Here is a 16813-nt window from a genome sequence, read left to right as displayed (position 1 = left end):
AAGTAGCTTAGCTCCAAAACGCCTAGTGAGGTACCAAGTTATTCTTATATGCATCTAAAAACCATTGAACAATAGGAGTATGATTAATAAAAATGTAATTGAACAGAAATATTGTCAATTCCAATGCTAACAATGCAACGTGGAAGGCTCATTCTTTTTGGCATGGTTTCCCTTTTTTTAAAACAAAAAACTGGCACTTTTGTTCAGATAACTACCTTTTTTGCCAGTAGCAGATGACGCTGCTACAGTTTTCTGAATAGTTGTGAAATATTCTAAAATTTCAGAACTGTAATGAAGTCACAGTTCCTGTTATTTATTGTTCAGCTTCATTGTAGCTCAAATATTCATAATTCAGCACATTTTAAAACATACTTTTACTAATGTAGTCACTTCTTCTAAAATCTGAGTGCCTTAATTACTTAAAAAATTATGACTACTCTTAATAACTTGGACTTCAGTTTCAAGGCCTGGTACTGTAATCACGTGTGATGCTGCTGATGACTAGTTAAAACTATTTGCCTGATATTTCTGCGGGGCTCTCCAACTTTCTGCCACAACCTTGCTGGAAACAATGAAGAAATTACACTAAAGCCCGTTTCACTGATTTTCCACCAAAACTACAGAAAGTGATCAGCAGAAATTCAACCCCATTATATCAAGAGGTCCAAGCACCAGAAAAGTATTAGATGTGTAGCAACAGTGCCACCTAATGGGGAAGCAAATTATTCTGACTGAGATATACAGTGCTCATTTTCAGCCTCTGTCAGGGTGCATGTTACCCTGACTTTTCAAAAAAAAATTCAAGCTGTTAATTTAACATATGACTACTAAAAGTGGGGTAAAATTTAGCAATAGCCAGAATCTATCACAAAGACTTCAATTCCATGTGTACTCAAAAATAAAGCCTTTGGCCACTGCGATGGTTCAGCAAATTAACTCATGAGTAGCCAAGTCACTAGGAGTTCTCAGGTATAATGCCCTGGGCAGGCTGATGCCAGCCAATGGTAGCAGCAAGTAGATTACAAATGAGCTCAGCTCAATTGAGTTATGAAGGAGAGAGAAAAACAAAGTCTCTTCTTCTGGTCACAATGTGCCAGCTCATAGACTTCAACTTGCTGCTTTAGATGGCAGGGCTTCTCATTAGTTGTGGGGTGAGTAGCTAGAGATGTACAGTGGGGTGCAGTGTGGCGGGGGGGGGAGAAATCCCCATTACGAACTCAAAAAGCTGCAGAATATTTTAAAGGAATCAAGCAATCTTAATGGGCACTCACGTAATGGAGCTCCAAATAGCACAGCATCCAGTGCCTTCAGTTGAAGCTTCTGTCTGTGAGTCCGGTCAGTGATTTTCAAATTTGAGATCATAAAAGGAACCTCATTCACAGCTAGCCTGTAAGACAAAAGCAGTTAATCTGTACAATGTAGAACTACTTGCTTTTCCACTACATGTTTTGTATTTTTTTTTCTCTCTGTCCTTAAAGAGTTAAGTTTTTCTGAGCTGAGGTTCCATTGACATGATCAGCCCTCCAAACATTCACCAAGGTGATCACTCTTGACGTGAGCTTTGATGGTGAGCTTCAGCAAGCTGAATTGTCTTGAGTGCATGACTGACAGACTTGATCTAGTCCTTTCACAAACATGCAAAAAAAATGCACTTTCCAGTAAGAATCATTAGGCAAGAAATTGGGCTTGTTCGTACCCGTTTTTAGAGTGGTATGAGGGCACTTAAAGCTTCAAATTTGTGACTGTGGTACATGCACACATATCTGTAGCAAACCGCACTGAACACCATGTTGGTTAGGACATTAGTACACATGCAGTGTGATTCTCCACCAGAAGCATGCAGGCTTTTGTCCATATTCATGTCATCAGACTGCCTAGAGATGGTTGGTTAATTCTGGATTCTGGAGGTTTCTTGTGTAGCAGTAATAGTTATGGATTGTTCAGTAAAAATCTATTAGATTTTAGAAGCAATTCACGTTTCAGGTCAAGTTAAAACTTAGGGAAGTGATAGCTATTAACGAAAGAAAGAATTTGTGCTTATGTAAGGTGACTTTCAAAACTTCAGGATGTCTCAAAATACATCAGAGACAACGATTTATTTTTGAAATGCAGTCACTGTGCTTTATAAATCAGAAAAAGCAGCAGCCAGTTCGCACACAATGTTTCACAAAACAGTAATGAGATGGAAGGTAAAGGTTCTGTTTTGGTGATCTCAATTGAGGCATAAAACGTTGGCCAGAACACTGGTAGAACATGTCTGCTCTTCCTCAAAAATAAAAGCAATGGGATATTTTATGTCACAGAGAGTAGACAATTGGGATTAGCACTATTGCTTGTGTGGAGATTAAGAACAAACACAGGTTGGGTGGGCCTATTCCAGTCTGTGGGCAAAATTTTATGTCCCGTGGGCGGGCGAGCGCCCGACTCGACAGGTGTAAAATCGCGCGAGATGCTGCAGGGTGAGCGTCTCGACGTCATCACGCACTCGTGCAATATTTCGCATGGCGGGCACCCGCCGACAATTAAGCTCATTAAGCGCAATTGCCTGTGATTTTTCATGGCCTGTCCAACTTTACGGTTGGCGAACGGGCGAATCGGCCAGTTGGCCTTTACATTTCTCATCAAACCTCATCCAAGGGTGGGCTGAAATCTCCGTTAGGAGATAAAATAAAAATAAATATCTGTGGACAGCATTTTTATGACGTATGCTTTCAGGTGCTTGATCGTGATGCATGGACCTTTTTTTGCAGCTACTTACAGCTTCATTTCATTATTTGCAGGTCTGCAGCTTCCTGAGACAGCTGTCTGTCTTCAGGGAGCTCTCTTGCAGCGCTTACCTGCGCCTGCGGCGAGGTTGTCACCTGCCCCCACCCCAGCAGTGCTGACCTTTTCAGCGTCTGTTTCACGCTCGCTGGCCAATTAACAGCCAGCTAGCGTGAAATTGCAGTTGGGAGCCGATCGCAGTCGGCGTCTGTTTCATGGCCGCTCACAAGCCCGCCAATCGTGTGCGTCTGATGACCTGAAAGATTCAGGCCTGTAATTTAACACGGTTCAATGAAGACAGTAATCATTTGGTTTTTCTTTCAAATAAAACCATTGAGTTAAATCTTACATTTCACAAATGAAGAATTAACTTGAGCCTGAGACGACTTCATGTCATCTTTGTCAGTCTCTTGTTTGAAGGACATTTTCATCATACACATGAAACAGAAAATCTAACATTGATCTTTTTCCAACAAAACTAACCTGGGTAGGCCGACTCCCCGAATGTTGTTTTCCTGGAAAATCTTGGCATACTGCGGCAATTCCACAAAGTGAATTAGCCAGTCCATTGTTTCATCTACTGTCCAATTGTATACTGCAAGAGAAAAAAAGATGTGTTTAATGATAAGTCAAATATAAATACAGAGGGTTACAATAGGATATACAGCAGAGAAACAGGCCATTCGGTCCACTCAAGCCTCTTCCTATTTTTTCTCATCTGCCATCACAACCATCTATTATTACCTTCTCCCTTAAATGCATGATGAGTTTCCCCTTAAATGTCTCCATACCATTCGCTTCAACCACTCCCTATGGTAGTGAGTTCCATATTCTCATCACTCTTTGGGTAAAGAAGTTTCTGCTGAATTGTCTATTGGATTTCTTGGTGACTATCTGATATTGATGGCCGATAGTTATGCTCTGTCCCACAAGAGGAAACATTGTTTCTGCATCCACTCTTTCAAAACATTTCATGATTTTAAAAACTTCTATTAGGTCACCCTTCCACCTTCTTTTTTCAAGAGAGAAGAGATGCAGTCTTTCAATCCTTTTTTGAAATGTACACCCACGCATTTCTGATATTATCCTTTTAAACCTTCTCTGCACCCTCTCCAGTACCTCTGTGTCCTTTTTATAATATGCAACTAGAACTGCACATAGTCCTCTAAATTAGCATAAACTCCCTAATTTTTTCTATCCTTCTTGAAATAAAGCTTAGTGTTTGGTCTGGTTTGCTTTTATTTATGGTCTTGCTAACCTGTAGCGCAACTTTAGTGGTTGTTATATTTGTACCTTCCAAGTAATAAATCATTTCTCTATTCTTCCAACCAAAATGCACAACCTCACATTTATCTGTGTTGTACTTCACCTGCTACTGTTTGCCCATTCTGCAAAGTTTATTAACGTCCTCCTGTAATCTGCTGCAATCCTCCTCAGTATTGACTATCCCCCTCCCCTCCCAAATTTGGTGTCAATTTCGAATAAACAAAATCGAGGAGCAAGATCAATATATTAGCCCAGATCTTTCATTCCCAAGGGGGGTATCCCAGAAGATGTGATAGGGACCCCCAAGAAGTCCCTATACACGGACTACACGGGAATTGCCTAGGAAGTTTTAACTTCCAATGGGCAATTACCCTGCTCCTGGGATCCTCGGAAATTCCAATTTAAAGTCTGCAACTTCAGATGGTTCCGACTCTCTTAGCAGGATAGTTATGCAGGAAAAGTCAGAAAGATTAAAGCCAGTTCTAAATCCTGGGTAACTATGGTGCTGACACCAGCCCCCGACCACCACCGCCCCCGCCCCTACCACCGGGACCCCTGACTAGGATGGCGTGTGGCTTGGAGGGGAACTTACAGGTGATGGTGCTCCCAATGCACTTGCTTCCCTTTTTCTTCTCGGTGGTTAAGGTCATGGATTTGGAAGGTGCTGTCAAAGGAGTCTTGCTGAGTTGCTGCAGTGCATTTTGTAGATAGTACACACTGCTGCCACTGTGATGGAGGGAGTGAATGTTTAAAGTAGTGGATGGGGTGTCAGTCAGCTGATTGCCCTGGATGTTGTCACGCTTGAGTGTTGTTTGAGCTGCATTCATTCAGATAAATAGTGTGTCTTCTATCGCACTCTTAACTTGTGCCTTGTGGATAGTGGACAGGTCTTGGGGAGTCAGGAGGCGAATAACTCACTGCAGAATTCCCAGGCTCTGACCCACTCTTGCACCCACAGTATTTATATGGCTGGTCCAGTTAAGCTTTTGATCAATGGCAACTCCCAGGATGTTTAAGTTGGGGGGAATACAGCAATGATAATGCTGTTGAATGTCAAGGGGAGATGATCAGATTTCCTTTGTTGGGGATGTTCACTGCCTGGCACTTGCAATGTTTGTGTAAAACTTGTCACTCATCAGCCCACGCCTGAATGGTCTTACTGCATGTGGACCTGAAGTGAACATTGTGCAATCATCAGTGAACATCCCCATTTTGACCTTATGATGGAGGGAAGGTCATTGAAGAAGCGTAAGAAAGTTGAGCTTAGGAAACTACCCTGAGGAGCTCCTGCAGTGATGTGCTGGGATTGAGATGATTGACCTCCAACAACCATCTTTCTTTGTGTCTCCGGCCAATAGAGAGCTTTCCCCACCAATTCCCATTGATTTCACTTTTAATGGAATATCATCGGGGCAAGGGTCCCAATATTATTGTTGCCTTGCAGATGGGGTGGGTGGTGGGAGTTAGATGCCACTGCTCAATGGAGGGAATGTTTCAAAATTTTGGAAGGGTTTTCTCTTGCCCAGTTGGTAAATACTGAGCCTTTAAAAATGGAGCTTCCTATAGAGGTGTTCAATTCCATTTGAATTGAATGGTGTGATCTGTTCAGTATTTTACATGTTATCTTAATGTACACACACCTTCTACTCCTCTAACCAATTAAGCCCCACTTTTCTGATGTCAAGACACAGATAGTTGCTTGAAACTGTAGTGCAGAACATCTCCAGCAGAGGGAGGACAATTCCTTGAAAAGCCAGATCTATATGTGCAGCTTATGGGCTAAATATTTTCAAATTACATTTAATGTAGAAAAGAAAGACACTGCTCAGCTTAACATATATTAAGCGAATTTGCCCTCTCTTATGGAGCTAATAGCAATTTATCATTTAAATTCATAAACAACAGGTGCGATAACCCAGCCTTATGTATTATCCTGGCTCCCATTATTTCAATTATTAACTCTTCTGAAGAATTAAATGTTTGAGCTAAGTTAGCCTTTAATGATAAAATCTTAACTTCCACAAATTACTGATGATTAATTGAGAATTAGAGAGAGCAGGAGACATGTTAAATTAACTTTAAAAAAAGGGTTGACTTCTTTGTGTGTCCGGGATTCTGTTAAAGTCTTTAGCATGGTGATTATATAACACATTCAATAAGCCACTTGTTCCAATCTCTGAAAAAATTTAAAATGTATTTCAACCCAGTAAAATAGGGCGCTGTTACTCAATTAAATCCTCTTTGCTGACACCAAATCCTGGAATTAGAATTCCAGTCATGTCATGCTCCCTCCTCTAATCACATGGTACAAAGCTGTACAGCATTTGTTATGGCAGTGCTAACACAAGACACAAACTCTAGTCGTAAAACACAGACCAGTTAATCTAGTGCCACATTGGCCAAGCAATAATCTTCAACGTGATAAATCTGTTTATTAAATGAATCCATGTCCAGTCAAACCTCCATTATGCAATACATTCCTCGTAACTATTGCACTTTACCATCACTGAATCCCCCACTATCAACATACTGGGGGTTACCAATGACCAGAAACTGAACTGGACTAGCCACTTAAATACTGTGGCTACAAGAGCTGGTCAGAGGCTAGGAATCCTGTGGCATGTAACTCACCTCCTGACTCCCCAAAGCCTGTCCACCATCTACAAGGCATAAGTCGGGAGTGTGGTGGAATATTCTCCACTTGCCTGGATGAGTGCAGCTCCAACAATACTCAAGGAGCTCGACACCATCCAGGACAAAACAGCCCGATTGATTGGCACCCCATCCACAAACATCCATTCCCTACACCCCTGCCACACAGTGGCAGCAGTGTGTACCATCTACTGGATGCACTATAGAAACTCACCGAGGCTTCTTAGACAGCACCTTCCAAACCCACAACCACTACCATCTAGAAGGACAAGGGCAGCAGCCAAATGGGAACACCACCATCTGGAAGTTCCCTCTAAGCTACTTACCATCCTGACTTGGGAACATATTGCCATTCCTTCACTGTGGCTGGGTCAAAATCCTGGAACTCCCTCCCGTACAACACTGGGTGTTCCTACACCACATGGACAGCAGAGGTTCGTGAAGGCAGCTCACCACCACCTTCTCAAGGGCAATAAATGCCAGCAAGGCCCAGATCCCATGAATGAATTTTAATTTTTTTTAAGAACAGCTCATCATTCTAATCCGCACAGCTTCTTCCTCACTGCTATCTGCTGCTTTCTGTTACATCTGCCTTCTTGAAAACAAGCTTCTGACATTCCCAAAACATGCTCTGAACATTGCTGTCTAAATTGGAAATGTACCAATAGTAACTTCCTTCAGTTCAAACCTTGTTCTTAATTCTTTGATACCAATGAATATTGGGGTTCCCTGAATGAAAAAGCACAGAACTTTTTGGATTTGGTCTTTTTCCAGAATCCTCTGCCAGTGGAAACTCCTGCCCATTCTTCCACATTTGGAAACATTTGTATTACATCACTCAATAATCTGCTTTATTTGAATGAAAAATTCCAAGTCTTTTTATTTGCATTTCCTCATACCAGGCACTGTCTGCATGAACCCAAGTTACAATATCTCTAAAGTCTCAAAACATTTTCTATAGTGTACAACAGGGATTCTCAACCCAGCGTCTGAGAGAAATCCACCGCACACACCGTTTAAAATAGACTTAATGCCAATACAATATCCAGGGCAGAAAGTTTTAACTTCCTGCTCTGAGTCACAAATCAATGCCACCACAGCTGCTCATAGCACAACACAGGATGTGAAGAACTGAATCTGTCGCTTGATCCCAGACGCTCAGGTCTATGGGCTGCCATGTGACCAAGGATATAATGTCCACCATCAGCAGGCTCACTTCCCTTGACTTGTTAGTAAAGACAAGAGATGCGAAAGCTGTTAAGATTGTCAACATCATTGGTCTCATCAACACTCTCAGCTCCAGTGACATTTCTTCAACATCAGTGACAGCCTAGTAACTTCCGTATTACTCTACTAATCATCGCGGCTTTTTAAAATAAAATCTTTCATGGGATGTGGATGTCGCTGGCTAGGTCAGCATTTATTGCCCAGCCCTAGTTGCCCTTGAGAAGACAATGGTGAGCTGCCTTCTTGAACAGTTGCAATCCATCTGCTGTATGTACACCCACAGTGCTGTTAGGGAGGGGGGCCCAGGATTTTGACCCAATTGTGAAGGAACAGTAATAAAGTTCCCAGGCAGGATGGTGTGCACCTTGGAGGGGAACTTGCTGGTGGTGCTGCTCCCATGCATTTGCTGCCCTTGACCTTCTAGTTGGTAGAGGTCGCAGGTTTGAAAGGTGCTGCCGAAGGAGTTGCTGCAGTACATCTTGTAGATGGTATACACTGCTTCCACTGTGCGGCTGTGGTGGAGGGAGTGAAGGTTCAAGGTAGTGCCAATCGAGTGGACTGCTTTGTCCTGGATGATGTCAAGCTTCGAGTGCTTTTGGAGTTGCGCTCATTCAGGCAAGTGGAGAGTAGTCTATCACACCCCTGACTTGTGCCTTGTGGATGGTGGACAGACCTTGGGGAGTTGGGAGGCGAGTTATTCTCTACAGAGTTCCCAGCCTCTGGTCTGCTCTTGTAGCCACAATATTTATACGGCTGGTCCAGTTAAATTTCTGGTCAATGGTAACCCCCAGGATGTTGATAGTGGGGGATTCAGCAATGGCAATGCCATTGAATGTCATGGGGAGATGGTTAGATTCTCTCTTGTGGGAGATTGTCATTGCCTGGCACTTGTAATATTCATGTCAAATTTGTCTCTCAATAGCCCAAGCCTGAATGTTATCCAGGTCTTGCTGCATGTGGGCATGGAGTGCTTCATAATCCGAGGAATACGAATAAAATTGAACACTGTTCAATCATCAGCGAACATCCTCAGTTTGATCTTATGATGGAGGAGAGGTCATTGAAACGCCTTAAGCAGTTTGAGCCAAGGACACGACCCTGAGGAACTCCTGGAATTGAGGTGATTGACCTCCAACACAACCACAACCATCTTCCTTTGTGCTAGATATGACTCCAACCAGTGAAGAGTTTTCCCCCGATTCCCATTGACTTAAACTTTACTAGAGCTTCTATGATACCACACACGGTCAAATGTTGCCATGATGTCAAGGGCAGTCACTCTCACCTCATCTCTGGAACTCAGCTCTTTTGTCTATGTTTGGGCCCAGGCAGTAATGAGGTCAGGAGCTTAGTGGCCCTGTCGGAACCCAAACTGAGCATCTGTGAGCAGATTTTTGTGGTGGAAGTGCCACCTGATAACTCTGTCAATGATGCCATGCATCAAGTGGCTGACGAACAAGAGTAAACTGTTGGGGTGGTAATTGGCCTGATTGGATTTGTCCTGTTTTTTGTGTACAGGACATACCTGGATAATTTTCCACATTTCCAGGTAGATGCCAATGTTGTAGCTGTACTGGAACAGCTTGGCTAGGGGCATGGCTAGTTCTGGAGCACTAGTCTTCAGTACTATTGCCGGGAAGTTGTCAGGGCCCATTGTCTTTGCTGAATCCAGTGCCTTCTGGCATTTCTTGTCGAGTGAATCGAATTGGCTGAAAACTGGCATTTGTGATGCTAAGGGCCTCAGGAGGAGGTTGAGATAGATATTCCACTCAGCAATTCTGGCTGAAGATGGTTACAAATGTTTCAGCCTTTTCTTTAGTACTGATGTGCTGGGCTCCCCTATCATTGATTATGGGGATATTTATGGAGCCTCCTCCTCGAGTTAGTTGTTTCATTATCCACAACCATTCACAACTCACCTCAATTTACTCGCCTCAGTGGCAGTTTGCTAACCTCAACATAACCGATCCAGTTGCAACAAGTTCCACATTATGAAAGTAAAACAAAAATAATATATTTAATCATATATCTGTGTCTAAACAGAAAATCTACTTGTATCACAGGGTCTGTGGAATCTTTAACATGAGGTGGGGGTCTCAGAAGCAAAAAAGATTGAGAACTCCTGTTCTAAAGATCTGCCCTCATTTCTACCTCCAATATCCTAGGACAACATTAAAACCATTACTTCCTTCCATACTGGCCGATCTCCCTGGCAGGACTGTCATTTTCACTTCCTTAAGCTCAAGGGGCACAGGCTTGAAAGGATATGGTGGACAACTGGTTTAGCCATTCCCCATCAGATCTGGCTGAACCACAGAGCACTATTGGGTCCTATTCTCGATCATCCTGGAATGGAAAGATAACACGCAGCTTCTTTTCTGTACTGCATACCGTCTTCTTAAAACTCTCTCCTGTCTCCTCCACCCTCACCCCAACAATAAGTGCGAAGAGCTCATGGACTTTTGTCACTAAGATCAAGGCCATTGATCAGCTGCCTGCTCCAACCATCCCTTCCACTAGGATACCAGGCCAAATTCCCTCTAAGGCTCCCTGATGTTCTAACCATGTCTTTGCATCCTCATGACCTCCCTGAGCTCAACTCGTCCATAAAGCCCACCTCCTTGACCCTATTCCAACTAAACACTGATCATCCAACTGCCAACTGGAAAACTTCTTCAACTTTGCTTCCAATTTCCACCCTTCTCTCACCTTCGCCTGGTTTATCTCTGGCTCTTCCCTCCCTTACCTTGACTTCTCCATCTCCATTTCTGGGGATAGGCTATCAAATAACATTCATTATAAGTCCACTGACTCTCATATTGACTATAATTTCTCAGAACTCCATTCCATTTTCCCAGTTTCTCTGTCTCTGTAGCACCTGTTCTGATCATGCAACCTTCCATATCAGTGTTTCCCCCCCAGCCACCAACCAAATCAGGGTTCACAGGGCCCTCGACTATGTCCGGCCCATTTCCTGCACTTAAGTGGTCACCCCTTTCCCTCCATCCCAGAACCACAATAGAGTTCCTCTTGTCCTCACTTCCCATTTCACCTGCCTCTATATTCGATAAATCATCCTTCACCATTTCTGCTACCTCCAGCGTGATGCCACTACCAAACATCCCTTCCCTCTCCTTTCAGCATTCCAAAGAGACTTTTCCCACCATGACTTTTGGGCCACTTTTCAATCACCCTCAACACCCCTGCCTTTTCCATAGCACCTTTCCATCCAAATACAGGAGGTGCAGCACCTGTTCTTTACCTCCTCCATTCTCACCATCCAAGGCCCAAACACTCCTTCCAGGTGAAACTGTGATTTATGTGCCCTTCTTTCAACTTTGTATACAGTACTCACTGCTCACAATATGATCCGCTGTATAATGCGGAGACCACGTGCAGATTGGGTGACTGCTTTGCAGAACACCTCTGTTCAGTTTGCAAGCATGATGCTGAGCTTCCGGTGGCCTGCCATTCTCCACCTTGCTCTCACTCTGACATCTCTGTCTGCATTTACTACAGTTTTCCAATGAAATTCAACTCAAGCTCGAGAAACAAGTGCCTCATCTTTTGATTAGGCACATTATAGCCTTCCAGACTGAACAGTAAATTCAACAATTTCAGACCATAATTTCTGTTGCCATTTTGTTCTTTTCTCTTTGCACGATTTGGTCTTAACCCTGTTTTTCTCCTATTTTTATTTTCAGATGGCAGCTGTTTACCATTCCGCCATTCACACCTCCTTTGGACATATCCTTTGTGTGCCCCATTACTACCCACTTTGGCTTTGCACCACCAACCCTTTGGTCATTTTATCTCTCCCGAATTCCACCTTAGCACAAACCTTCCCTTTGTTCTTTATCTACCCTCCCCCATTTCACCGGCTTAAAATCTACTGCATTTCTAACTTTTCCCCATTCTGATGAAAGATTATCAACATGAAACATTATCTTTGTTTCTCTCGCTACAGATGTTGCTTGACCAGAGTATTTCCAGAATTTTGTGTTTTCATTTCACCCAACCTTCCCTTTTGGTCCCCATGAGTTGATATTGTTCATGGTTCTCACTCCTCAGGTACTGTCCCTCTTTCTTTCAAACCTGGTATCATTATCACTGTATTTTCTAATTTATTTTTATAGTATGCAGGCGATTCTATTTAAATATGCGGGGGTGTAGATGGTCACTTAAAGAGACTTAAAGGCTTGTGCATGGCAACTTTCGGGTTGCTTTGTGGCCACATAGCTTAAAGGGAACATTGGCCAGTACCCTTTTCAAAAAAAAAAGCACAACCCTTAATCCCAGCATCTTTGCAAACTATATCGCATCTCCAACTTCCCTTTCATCTCCAAAGTCCTTGAACATGTTGCCAATTCCAAATCCATTCCCACTTTTCATGCCTAAATCCATCCAATTAGGTTTCCACCCCTGTCACAGTGCTGAAACGGCTCTTAAAGTCACAAATGAAATTCTATGTGCTGTGACAAAGGTAAACTTTCCTTCCTTGCCTTTCTCAAACTGTCTGCAGCATTTGACACAGTTGGCCACATCACCCTCTTCCAATGCCTCTCCACTGTCATCCAACTGAGTGGGGCTGCTCGCACCCGGTTCCATTTTTATCCATCTAAATGTAGCCAGAGAATCACTTGCAATGGCTTCTCTTCCTGCTCCTGTACCATTACTTCTGCTGTCCCCAAGGATCTATCCTTGACCCCTTATTCCCCATCCACATGCTGCCCCTCATCAACACCATCCAATAAAAGCAATAGTTTGCACATGTACACTGGCTATACCCAGCTCTATTTCATCAGCACCTCTCTCGGCCCTTCCACTGTCTCTAAATTGCCAGAGGGCTTGTCCGACATCCAGTACTGGGTGAGCAGAAATATTCTTTAACTAAATTTTGGGAACGTACCCCTACCAACAACTCTGCTCCCTAGCCATCAACTCCATTCCTCTCCCTGGCAATAATCTGAGCCAGAACCAAACTTTTTGCAACCTTGCTGTCATATTGAGTGCAAGATAAGCTCCCAACCAAACGTTTGCACATCACTAAGATCACCTATTTTCACCTCCACAACATTGTCCAACTTCATCCCTGCCTCAGCTCATCTACTGGTGAAACCCTAACTCATGTTTTTTCTACCTCTAGACTTGATTATCCAATGCACTCCTAGCTGCGCTTCGCAAACTTGAGATCATCCAAAACTCTGCTGCCCATGTCCTAATTCTCATTGAATCCCCTTCCCTATCACCCCTTTGCTCACTGACCTGTATTAGCTTCCAGTTAACTAACAGCTTAATTCTAAAATTTTCGTAATTATCTTCATATCCTTCCACGGCCTCACCCCTCCCTATCTCTGTAAACTCCATCCCTACAATCTTCTGAGATATCCACACTCCTCTAATTTTGGCCTCTTGAACAACCCTAATTTTATTTGCTTGAGCACTGGCAGCTGAGCCTTCAGCTGCCATGACCTTAAACTCTGGAACTGTCCCCACACACCTTCCAACCCCTCTTTCCTGCTTTAAGAGGACCCCTAAAACATACCCCTTTGACCAAGCTTTTGGCTATCTGCCCTAATATCACCTTATGTAGCTCAGTGTCTAATTTTACTTTATAACACTCCTGTGAAGCACTTCAGGATATTTTATTACATTAAGTGCACTAAACAAATAGAAGTTTATTGAATTGTGTACTTCGATTCCTAAATCTCTTCAATCTTCTACAATTCCTAGCTTCTCACCATTCCCACCATTTAGGAAATGCTCCAATTTATGTTTCTTGAGTCCAAACCTTATATTATTCCACACCGAACTGCATTTACCATACATTTGCCAGTAAGGGCTTAAAGGGCCCCCTACCTCATTTTCCTATTGGGGCTTCAGGCAGGTACCCATCTGGAGGTGTGTCCTAAGGTGGGTCTTAAGACTTGCACCCAGGGTTCAAAACATATGGGGGCAGCTGGCAAATTTGCCATCAAAACCTCACAAATAGTGCGCAAAAAAATCAAAGATGGGGGTGAAAAATGCAAAAAAAGTCACACCTATTAACTTACACCATGGCTGAAGAATTGCAGACGCAGGCATCTCAGTGAGAGCGGGAATATAATGCAGAGTTTGATTGCAGAAGCAGCGAGCAAGGGACAGACAGAATCTGTGAGCTGCTGCTCCTCCGATCACAGATTCCACCTTTCCCACTTTTGCCGCCCCAGCTCCTCCAGTCACAGATTTCTTCCCTCCCATATTGTTACTCCTCCAGAAACAGAATCTGAAATTGGTGAAGCTGCAAGCGCAGGACGGAGGAAACTGGTAATTGGAGGTCGGGAAGCATCTACAAAAGCATTTGAAGTCCTCCAGGACCAGGAGGCCAAGGGCAGAGGAGAATCGGAAAAAGAAAAAAAGGAAGCTGCTAGAAACTCAGTAATGAGGCTAGAAATTGGCCCAGGAGAGTCACCTGTACAGCGAACACCTTTAGCCAGTGGAGAGAAGGTCTATCCCATTTTAATTTTCCTGTAATCCTGTGGTGGTGGATGGGGAAGCAATCTTAGTTTATTACAGTAAATTGGGAATCGTATTTAGGTGATGAACAGAGACCTTTCTGATGGCAAGCAACGTTAGCTCATGGGTGGTGACAAGCTCAGCATTGCTGGTAATCTGAAACCATTTTGCACGGTTGTTAAGTTTGAAGAATTAATGGTCCCCAAGATCAACCCAGATTCTTATAACCCCTTTCCAATGTGCCTAAAAACTTGACTCATGATTTCCAGACAATTTGATGTATTTTCTAAGCTCTGCAAGGTGCCCACTGCGAGCTGAGTCAAGGGATGGCAACCCTTTAGTTAAGATTGTCAATATATTTGATCTACTCGCATGCTGACATTGTCAATCGTTGTTTCTTCCCTATCATCGTCTCACTTTCTGAAATCATGATTTTCACCCATTTCTCCCCCAACCACTCCATGAAAAAGGCGCACCCGAAAACCAAAAAGTAGCCCTTGACAAAATTAAGCTAGGCAATTTTTTCCCTCAAAAAGAGCCCTCGAAAAATATTATTATTTTGACTCCTGCTTGCACCAAGCCTCAGCCAGAACCATTGACTGGAGCAGGGCCTCAGGATCAAATTTTTTGGAGTCTTGCAATTGGTAAAGTAGCAGATGCAGGAAGGGGGAGTTTACAGTTGGAGGCTTCCAGGCTGCATTTCTTGGACAGCTGCCAGAAGGCCCTGCAGCCTGAACTTGACATAGGCCTGGAGCAGCCAATAACTTTCCTTCACTATTTCCAGATGCTAAGCCTGCCAGAGAACCATCTGGCTTATGTAAATGATTTGAACCCAGGTCATATCAGGCAGAGTTCACATCAAGGCAGAGGAGCAGGGAAGGAGAGTAAAATCCAACCATAAGTTAATTCATTGTGTCACTCAGTCCAACTCAAGGGTTCCTTCTGAATACACTTACAGCTTATTCAATTGAAACTGATGGAAGGAAGATTGCACCCTCCTTTTGTTGCCAACCTGCTCTTTGACTCTCCAAAAGGGCTGGTGTTAACGCGAGACAACTCCCCCACCATCACCATGGCCCTCTTCTCATGGCAAAAGTATCAGTCATCCAAATGCAAAGTAAATCATGAGTTCGAAATCAAGGAACAGGATTATTCAAAACCTTATTTGCTGAAGAAAGCTGACCAGTGAGAAAAGTTTGTTGTTTATTGAAAAAGGAGGTTAATAATAGAATAAATCATCATTTCAGAGCATGTCCTTAATTAATCAGATTGCAGGGGCATCCTTAACTAATGTTTTATCATAGTGAAATGATATGGTTTCAAATAATGAATGTGGGTTTAGATTCAAACAATTTGAACTCTTTTTCTGGTAGCAAACATTTAATCCCAGCCACCAGTCATTCAAACCAATTAGTCAGGTCATAAATTTGCAAAGAAATTTTGTACTTAAATCAGATTTATGCTTAGATCTGCAGCTCCATGTAACAGGAATGAATGGGATTTGTACCTCAGATCCTAAGAGCTAAATTTTGCTGGCCACATGCAGACAGGCTTGGAGGTAGAAAGCCATGTCAGGACAACTCACCAAGCATTCTCACTTCCGAGAGACTTTCTCCAGGTACGGGCTGCGACCAAGGTTGGCTACCTGCCCCAGGGTGTCGAGCAGTCTATTAGGGCAATTGGCATTCCATTTAGGGGCCATTTTGTGACAGCACCAGTAGTTTCCTGTCATCAGAGCAGCCCTGGCCATGTGCCAAGACTGCCAGCTCAATCAAGACAGCCTCCCGGTAGCAGGTCATGTGACCGCTGGAGCCAGAGACTCCATACCCCACTGGCAGGGCCGCTGGGATCAAAGGCCAGAACCTCGTCCACGATTACACATGCAGAAGGGTTCCCCTCCACCATGATGGCCCTAACAGGTTCGGGCTTCTTTATTTGTTGACTGCTCTGCAGGCAACCCAGGGCCCATCCATGTTAAGGCCCCCTCATGCTCACCTGTTTGGCTCAGCAGCATCCACCTCTCCTGGTGGGGCTTCCGGCCTGAGATTACTGTGGGCCATCTGACTGAACCTCCCAGTTCCCTAGTCTGCCTGCCAGCACGCCATACCTAATTGGACAGAGCTCCTGGAAGTGGCCCCTTCATTGGCCACCTTCAGGGAGATTGTGGCAGAAGTGCTGTGGTTGTCCTGGCAGGAGGGCACATCAGAACCTTGAACCAGTCGGGAAAACCCATCCCTGTGACTGGAGTTAATATGGGTTTATCCAGACCATAATATTAGTGACTGATTTGACTAAAGATCAACATCAACTTTTCCCATCCACAGGATCATGCACCAAATATAACTCTTCACACATGTAACTAGACACATCAGAGCCTGATGCTGAATGAGATACTTAATTACTGCACTAT

The 16813-nt window shown here is 43.5% G+C and overlaps 1 protein-coding gene across 1 annotated transcript in view; it reads right to left on the bottom strand.

The window, feature by feature from the left end:
- The window catches only part of stim2b (stromal interaction molecule 2b), a 157243-nt gene that overhangs the window by 47734 nt on the left and 92696 nt on the right, over positions 1-16813 (bottom strand). The window contains exons 5-6 of the mRNA XM_078546000.1: positions 3247-3358; positions 1272-1387 (exon numbers count right to left, since the gene is read on the bottom strand). Of these exons, the coding sequence (XP_078402126.1) occupies positions 1272-1387; positions 3247-3358 (228 nt within the window). The remainder of the gene's footprint in view (positions 1-1271; positions 1388-3246; positions 3359-16813) is intronic.

This window comes from Cetorhinus maximus, chromosome 1 (genome assembly GCF_964194155.1).
Source record: "Cetorhinus maximus chromosome 1, sCetMax3.hap1.1, whole genome shotgun sequence".
Classification (NCBI taxonomy): domain Eukaryota; kingdom Metazoa; phylum Chordata; class Chondrichthyes; order Lamniformes; family Cetorhinidae; genus Cetorhinus; species Cetorhinus maximus.
This window is presented reverse-complemented; position numbering and strand designations above follow the sequence as displayed.